The sequence below is a fragment of the Poecilia mexicana genome, unplaced genomic scaffold, assembly GCF_051168715.1.
Source record: "Poecilia mexicana isolate PSO_F unplaced genomic scaffold, ASM5116871v1 scaffold_6, whole genome shotgun sequence".
Lineage (NCBI taxonomy): Eukaryota > Metazoa > Chordata > Actinopteri > Cyprinodontiformes > Poeciliidae > Poecilia > Poecilia mexicana.
The window spans coordinates 7073061-7082032 of NW_028263375.1; the positions used below are offsets into that span (position 1 = coordinate 7073061).

At 33.5% G+C, this 8972-nt stretch overlaps 1 protein-coding gene across 1 annotated transcript; it reads right to left on the reverse strand.

Moving 5' to 3' along the window:
• Positions 1-1776: 1776 nt before the first annotated feature.
• On the reverse strand, positions 1777-4126 carry il17c (interleukin 17c). Its single transcript, XM_014993234.2, has 3 exons — positions 3951-4126; positions 3608-3825; positions 1777-2428 (listed from the first exon to the last, which is right to left on the reverse strand). Exons 1-3 carry the CDS (start codon positions 3963-3965, stop codon positions 2182-2184), a joined length of 480 nt encoding a protein of 159 aa, XP_014848720.1. The 5' UTR covers positions 3966-4126; the 3' UTR covers positions 1777-2181.
• Between the last annotated feature and the right edge of the window lie 4846 nt (positions 4127-8972).

Genomic DNA, 8972 nt, shown 5'->3' on the forward strand with positions numbered 1-8972 from the left:
TAGGCCAAGACAACCGAAATAAAGTAAAAAATGTTCACATATTTCCAAACAGGCAACTAATTCGGATACAATTCTACGCCTATGACAGTAGAAGGCGCTGTTTCTATCTAAACCACTAATAAATACATATATTTCTACCGCCACAGAATATGTTTATATATATATATATATATATATATATATATATATATATATATATATATATATATATATATATATATATATATATATATATATATATATATATATATATATATATATATATATATATATATATATATATATATAAACATGGCAGTGATGGATGAGGATAATAAGTATAAAATAAATTTTAATGCGGGTATAGGAGCTATTTCTCCATTTTCAGTTAAATCTTAGAATTTAAATTTAGTTTATTCTTATTTTTTGTTTATTTTTTTAGTTGATTTATCATTAGAATTTTTGTTTAATTTGTTATTTAGAATAAGTTCTTTGATTAGGAATTCACTTAATTAGTTAATTAATTTCAGTTGGAATGTGGGTATTTCACGGTATAAATAGGTGGGTAGCTTATTATGCACTGGGTGGTCACAAGGTTTTTTACCAGTCACTTCAGTCATCAGTCAATAGTCATCAGTCAGCCATCAGTCAGTCTATTAACCAGAGAACAGGTGCAGGAGAAGCAGAATCCTGTGAAGTTTGTAACCTTGTTCTCTGAACTATGGAATAAAACAACCAAAGAACTGCATTTCGACTTTTGATCTTTTGGGTTGCGTAAACCAGAATCCACAGTGCATCAGGTGACTATTTGAGTTAGATTCACCTTTTGTTTTGATCACCTTTGAGTCTTGAGTTTTTTTATTTTTGAATTTAAGTTTTGGGGACAAATAGTCACTACAGCGGGTAAAACCAAAGTTGAAAGAAAAGCGTGTATGTGCGTGTGTTGTGTCTCGTGACAACAATAAATGTGAACTTTTTCACTCCTTTTCTGTGAACCAAATGATTAATATTTAGAAAACTACTCCCTCTCCACATATGTATTTATTTCTTGTAACTTAGATGAGTATAAAACCTAGAAGAAATATTATATATTAAATATAATATTTAACTAAGAAAAGTTAAATATTACATAAGATAAATAAAATTATATTTTAAATAGAAATGTCAGGTTTCTGAAAAGCATGTTCATCTCTATGAATGTACTTTTATTATTTCTAGCACTGTGATTCTATAATTTCTATAACTTATGACATGGAGAAAATGTCTTGAATGAAAAAATCTGCCAGTGCAGCTAGTAATTTCTTTTATTAATATTAAGGAATTATTGACCAAAAACAAGCTCCTATATCTTGCTAAAAATGAACTTGGAATCTAGTTTTGTCTTATTTCAAGCGTACGATATTTGAACTAGAGACTAGACCAACACGGTGATATTTAGTGTTTTTCAGTGTATATCCCTAAATTTGAACATATTTATTGCTAAAGCTAATTTGTCTGGCAGATTATTTTACATAACATATTTTCCCATGACATAAGTGAATTAATCTGCCAGAGGAACTACTTTTTTTTACACAATATTAAGGAATTATTTACTTCAAACAAGCTCCTAAATTTGACTGAAATGTTATTTGTAAGTTAGTTTTGTTTTATTTCAAGAGTACTAACAAAAATACTTGGTAAGATTTTGTGTTTTTACTGTGATGAATGAATTTCACTTTCTGATTTTCTACATGTATCTGTATATTTGTATAGTTGAAAAACTATGAATCAATCAAATAATTCAGACACACAGGCTGCTTTCTTTTTAATTTAAGTTTCAACATTTTATTTATTTGTTGTTTCATTTTGCTTCAAAGAAGCTGAACTGTGAAGTCCCACTGGGACAAAACTTCTGCAGTAAAAAACCACCAGTCTCATGATGAAAATCAATGCAAACAAATAAGATAAATAATTCAAACAAATATTATTATTACATAACAAAAGTACACACAATAGCTTTTTTTTGATGAAACATCATCAGTTGTAGAATCGGGTATTTAATACCCTCTATTAGCTGCACTATGCAGAGCTTCACACTAGTTATAAGAGAGACCAACCCATTGTAACTTGGATAAATAAATAGATAATAAATATGTCCTCAGAACCTCATAGAGGTGGAGCCACCATGAGCTCCAAGTCCGCAGGAGTTGCTGGGATTGGGGGTCAGCCCGACGAGGACGGCTTGACGCAGGTGCAGCCCACAGTCACCTCTCGTCTCTCCAGCTTCAGCTTGTACCCGTCTTTCTGACATTTTTCCCTCTTCACGAACATCCAGGAGCTGTTCACCTTAACTGAGTTGTAGCTCTTGTCCTCTATCAACGTGCCAGTGTCGTTCGGCATGATGCAACCCTCGCAAAGGCACACAGCCTGGGTGTATGTTTGGGGGTAGTACTCAGGGTCCCGTACTGTCCTGTGGATGGAGGAAGACGACTCCGTCAGACTTAAACACAAACTTTAAAGGGTGAACTTGATATTTATTTCATTCTTAAAGCTACTCTTAAAGCAGTATTTAACTTTTATAAAGAATATGTTCTTTACAACTTTGCTGTTGGTTAAATTTGTTGGACGCTTACTATCAAGGTACTGTAAACATAAGGTGTTAATATAGCATAGCTCATGTTGATTTAAAGCAAAATACACAATACACTGCAAAACCACAACATCTTACCAGGCATAAACTAAACCAAAAATACAAATAAGTGTATTCAAAATAGTGCAAATATTTTGAATACACTTGAAATAAGACAAAACTAACTTTTCAGCAGGAGTCAAGAATGAAATTAACACTTTTACTCCAGTTATTAATGTAAAGATAAATATAGAAAAGTGCAGAGTTTTGGGGGCATAAGAGAAAGATTTGCCCATGGACATTTTTAATGCAAAGAACGCCCCTGAAGAATAAAACAGCCAGTTAAAGTTAAATCTGAACTCTGAATCCTCAATAATAGTGAGAAGCACATTTATCTATCAATTAGTATGATATATAAACTAATAAAGTAGGACAATTTGTCTTTTTTTTTGTTCCTTTAAGACGTCAAGTAACAATTGATTCATTGTCAGAGCAGTGAGCAATAAATAGTAATAATAATAATAATAATAATAATAATAATAATAATAATAAAATAATAATAATAATAATAATAATAATTCTTTTTCTTCTTCTTCTTCCTCTTCCTCTTCCTCTTCTTCTTCTTCTTCTTCTTCTTCTTCTTCTTCTTCTTATTATTATTATTATTATTATCATTATTATCATTATTACAATTTAATGCAATTATGCGAGCTAAAAGGAAGTTTATCTTATTTTAATCTGAGGGATGTAAAAGAAAGAAAAAGAAAAGAAAAGAAAAAAGGCACAAATAGAGAAATTAAAGATCGTATCAGCGTGGAAGTGGGAAATTTGCTGAGTTAAAGTCTAACTGGGAAATCATCTGGAGTTTCCATCAGTCTGTCAACATCCAGTTTGGATTTTCTTTTCTCTCTCTTTTTTTAAAAAAATCTCAATTAGCTTCTCTTTTGTTTCCTTCACAGTTACAATAAATAAGGATAAAAAGAGGAATATTTTGCGCTTTGTATTAAAGCCTGTACTCACTCGTATTTCCAGGGAGATATGGAGCGGTCTTTCGGGAGCCCGGAGGCCAGGCTCTTGAAGGACTCCACCGGGCAGCCAGAGGAAGAGTTCGGAGACGGTGTCATGTCCGGGGGGAGTGAGAAGTTCTTCAGCTTCTTCTGCGCCTTCCCCATCAGTTCGGACTCATTATAGCAACGTCTCATTGTCACGGACACGACGCACAGCGCCAGGATGAAGATCTGTAGAGAGGAGAGGGAGGGTGAGGATGATGATGATGATGATGATGGAGGATGACGGAGGAGGATAAAGATGATGATGACGATGATGATGGAGAAGGAGGGGGTGAGAGATTCCCATCACTCACCTGAGCTAGTTCCATGTCCTTTTGCAGACTTTTACTCAAGTAGATGCTTCAATCTCTGTGATAAATCCTGGTTGTAATCTGCGCTCGGACTCTCAGCTTAAATCTGCACCGCGCTCCGCCTTGCTTGCACCTGATTGGACGGGAGGAGGGAAAAGCGGAGGGGGAAACACCGGCAGCATGAGGAAATGGAAACGCTCCCAGACTTCCTCTTTCCCAAATGAACCAAGAAAGGGGGGAGGAGAGGAAGAAACACGCGCAAATTAAAAATAAAAACAAGCCGGTCCAGGTAACCGGAAGTTGGCCCCCATCTGACCTGGAATGGCGATGACCTCACCTGCTGCTGCAGCTGGTTTTATACAGTCAAATATGTCTGCAAGTGCAGCAAATTATGATGATAAAATCAAATGAAGACGAATTAGCAATACCGATGTACAAAATCTTACCAAGTATCTTTGGTTTAGTTAGTGCAAATATCTTCGTAAACTTGAAATAAGACAAAACTAACTTACGGGTAGCTTTTAGGAAAAGATAGCAGCTTAATGTTGATGGAAAATTACTGGTTTCACTGGCAGATTATTTGACTACTATGGAAAAAATGAATAATCTGCCAGTGCAACTGGTACTTTGTTATCAATATTTTGTGGGTTTTTGCTGCAAAACAAAAAATCTTACCACGTATTTTTGTCTAGTGCAGTGCAAATATCTTAATACACTTGAAATACAACAAAAACAATAAACTTTTCAGCAAAATAAAAACTTGTTTAAGTCAATAAGTTCTTAACAATGATGGAAAAGAACTAGTTTATCTGATTCACTTATGAGAAAGTTTAGTTATCAGTGAAATATTTCTTTTTAAGATCAATATTAAAGAATTATTGACATAAAGAAACTAATATATCTTGCTGAAAAGTTACATGTAAATTAATTTTGTCTTATTTCAACAGTACTAAGATATTTGCACGAGAAACTAGACCTAAAATACTTGGTAAGTTTTTGCAGTTCCTGCCTTAAAGCTCAAGTTTCTACACTGAAAAAAGTAAGCTATAGAATTTACCTAATAAATCTGAGGTAACAATTTGCATGACTCTTTTGGGGAAAATTCAGTACAATATATTGAGTATAAAATAACTGAACAAAAAATATATGAAATACTTAAAGAAGTTGGGTAAAATTTACCTCATGTTTATGTATATATTCAACAGCTACTTACTCAGTTAAATTAGGTGAAGCTATGTCTTGTTTGCTAGTAGGTAATACCTGATAATTACAAATAAAGGTTAATTAAAATCAGTTAATAACCATTACTTATTCTGAGAAGGTAAGATTTACCCCCAGAAAAGACATTCAGATCATCCATAAAGTCATCAAAAACAAAAACACAGAATAAACTGCAGCACAACAGTGTCACAGAACATTTCAAATAATGAACCTGAGTCATAACCTAGCAACTTCAAATGTTGTTTCAGTAATGTTGGACAATAAAACATATCCCTATTTTAGGACATCCAGACTGCTCAATAAGAAAGGAGTAGATCAGAGAAAAGGAGAAGTGAGGAGAGAAGAGAAATGAAAGGAGAAGTGAGGTGATCAGAGCAGAGGTGCTAGGGATGCCCAATCACATGAAGATTTTCTTGTATCTAAACTCTTACTTGTGTTTCTTCAGCCTCAAACAACAGTGACTGAGCAAATCTGCAATCTGCAGGTGTATTTATACACAACAAATAACTGAACTGCCTTGTTTATATGCAGCAATGATAGACTAAATTATCAAAAAAATGAATAAAGTGCAGTACAACAGCTTCACACAACATTTCAATGAATAAACCCGTTTTATAACTCACTAAGCTAACATTTCCCCTCTTGTTCCAAGAGGGGAAATGTATGTCTACTGCCATACATTAGACATACTTCAGTGGTTTTGCCCCATCAAGTTCCAAAAAAAGTTTTTGAAAAGCTTCAAATGTGTTCTTGAGCTGCAAAAAATCTATTAAATTTTACATGATTTTTTATATCATATTTACCACTCTCCAAAATCACTTTTTTCAGTGAACATTTTCACATTTTCATTATTTATTTTATTCGAGACAAAGATGTTGATGTTTCACACTGATGTTTGATGTGACTGAAAACATTCAAAATCCTATTTAAAATCTAAATATATCACACTCAAAGTGAGATATTTCAAACATGTCATTATGAATAACATGTCGTAGTGCAAACCAGCATTTTATCTGGTCTTAAAGATTCTTTTGTTATTAGACATTTAGTTATGTTTTTGTCTCTTCAGACATTCCTGACAGGTTCTGAAATACTGATCACAGCTGATGAGCTGTGAAACCTCTAAGATGAAAGTATATCACAGAAACATGTCACATATGTCCTGAGAAACATCAAAAAGAGCTAAGTGTCTAATAACAAAAAAGTCTTTAAAATTATATCATATATAAACACAATGGATTTCATTGATGGACAAACCTTCATCTTCTTGGAAAAAAGGAACATTACATAATATTACAACTTTTTCTTCAAAATTTCTTCCTTCTGCTTAACTTTCCACCAATTTCCCTTGATAAAGCACAGCCAGTTTCCTCAGCAGTAACATTTTGTCACCACAACATTCTGAACACAAAGTTTCTGTTTTAAAAACCATTTTTATTATTAGTCTTAATTTATTCTTCACCTTTTTTAAAAGACAAACATAACTTTAGGTTTTTATTAGATTTTAACCATTAAAAAAATAACAGAACTAAATGTGTGTAATTGGCCCCTAATGAGATTCTGTTTGGGACCGCAGATAATTTTGGATCAGCCCTGAGCGTGTTAATAAGAGAAAAAACAAAAATAACTTCCAACAGGAGTAAATGATCTTAATTTCCACTTTCTCTCTATTTTTATCTCACATTGTGTGTATGGCGTTGTACTGTCTCTTTAAAATCTTTTCTTCGAGATATAATTGAGATTTTTATTTGAAACAGGAACAGATAGTTTATGTTCCCCATTTTATTGAACAAATCTTCCCTGATACTGTAAGGTAACCAGATCCGCCGTGCTGTTTGGACAGAGCATGGGAAAAAAAAGGGAAAATTATGTAAATTTATTGTTTTCAGGAAATAACCCTGCAAGAAATAGTACAAAAATAAAGACTTCCATATTATGCTGTGTTTTTGTGAGTTTATTTATTTTTTAAAGTTTTTGTTACTTGGAAGTACTTTTATGTGTGAATATTTTTTAGAAAGAAGAAATAAGGGCAAATCTGATAAAGGCTGAAGTTCATTAAAATGAACAGCAGGGGGCGCTGATAAGACCAGCTAAAAAGTTACTAACTCAAACAGAAGATTTTAAACGGGTTTAAAACTAAAGTTTTTGAACCAGAAAGTTTTCCTGATGTGAAAAGTCGAACATTTTCTCCCGTTTCAGTTTGTTTTATTTCGTCACTGTTAGACGCCAGCTGGGAGCTGCTGCTGGATTTCCGACTTTTTCATGGCGTTGATGATGATGAAATCCTTAAAACCTGACGTGCAGAAACGTAAAGCAGACGTATCCAGGTCTTGCTCAACTTGTTTAAGTTTTGTTTTTTATTTTTTGTAGGTGTTGTAGGGCAAAGGTCAGCAGAGCCGCACGAGCTGCGTGAGTCGATGAGGAAACAACGATGCGGGACTGAATGCTGCCAGGACCAAACAAAAGAAATCTGGAAAGTTTTATCTGAACCTGTTGGACACTTAGGATGAGATCATAAAAAAGCGCTTCTGAAACTTGAATTACAGCTCAGTTCTCCTCAGCTCCTCCTCTGGTGATGCAACGCTGCTCGTCCCAAAATAGCACCATATATAATTTTAGTCTGCAGCAGAAATTCCAGCATCTTGTTCAGAGCAGCTGCCAAGTAAGTCATCAGAGCAAGTGCGAAGATCATCAGATCCCGAGAGTCTTCACGTCCCTTTGTCACGTCTGGAGCTGCAACAACACTCGGACACACCCAGGGTGACATCCTGTGTTTCAAAATCAATGCAGGAAATCTGACACTGAGTCACTATACCGAAAAGTTTGACAGGACAAAGAAGAAAGAAAGAAAGAAAGAACACAATAATAAGAAAAAAACACAAACAAAAAAAGAAACAAAAAAGAGCCAGACAATTATTGTGGGCATTCTGGAGCTTTTGAAGGGACTGACGAGGGAAAGTTCACTTTTAACTGTGACAAAAAAGAAAACAAAGAGAGAGCAAGTATTAAAATTCCAACAATTTATTCCATACCTTTCCCTGCAAAAACATAAAATCTTACCACACTTGAATTGAGCCAGTATTTTTCCTTCAGTGTTCTTAAGGGGTGTTTAACTGAAGAGTGTAAATGTTATTCTTAAATCCTTTTAATTTATTTTATGATAGGCTCATGTTTTGTTTTTGGTAGTTTTTATTTCATGTGCATTTAAGTGAATTTTGTGACATTTTAATTGTCTTCACCTAGTCTGACATGACAATCAGCTCAAGAGACAAGTCAAATGTATATATAAAAAATATTTTCTAAAAATAAAATGACAGTATTTTATTTTTATTTTTTGGTTTTCATAGTAATTAGAACACATTTATACTCACTCTTTGCAGCAAAAAAGTTCGGTGGTTGAATGGAGCAACACAAGGGGGAAAGATTTTAACAGTTATATTAAAATATTTTCTAAAAATTATCAATGTCTTTTGTGTGCAAATTCAATAATAATAACAAAATGTTTCACTTAAATAAAGGTTACATGGTGGCACAGTTGGTAGCACAGTTTTCCTGTGAGCTTTTCTCCATAAAGTTCTCTCTTACTCCAACTTCCTCCTATGTTCCCAGAGCTGCATAATACTGTTCATTAAATGTAAATTCAACAATTATATGACTGTCCTGTGGAATATTTACAACAATTCTTGTCACACTTTTTACATCTGATCTTGTAATAAGATGTTCTATCTCCCATATGTTCAGGTTTCTTTTTAATTAGAATTTTATATGTACTGTATTATTTTAGAGTTGTTACTATTATTAGAC

Excerpts from the sequence above, each read along its gene's own strand:
- il17c (XM_014993234.2), bottom strand. Across the intron at positions 2,429-3,607 it reads ATATCTCCCTGGAAATACGA|GACAGTACGGGACCCTGAGT; the intron begins GTGAGTACAGGC and ends CTCCATCCACAG.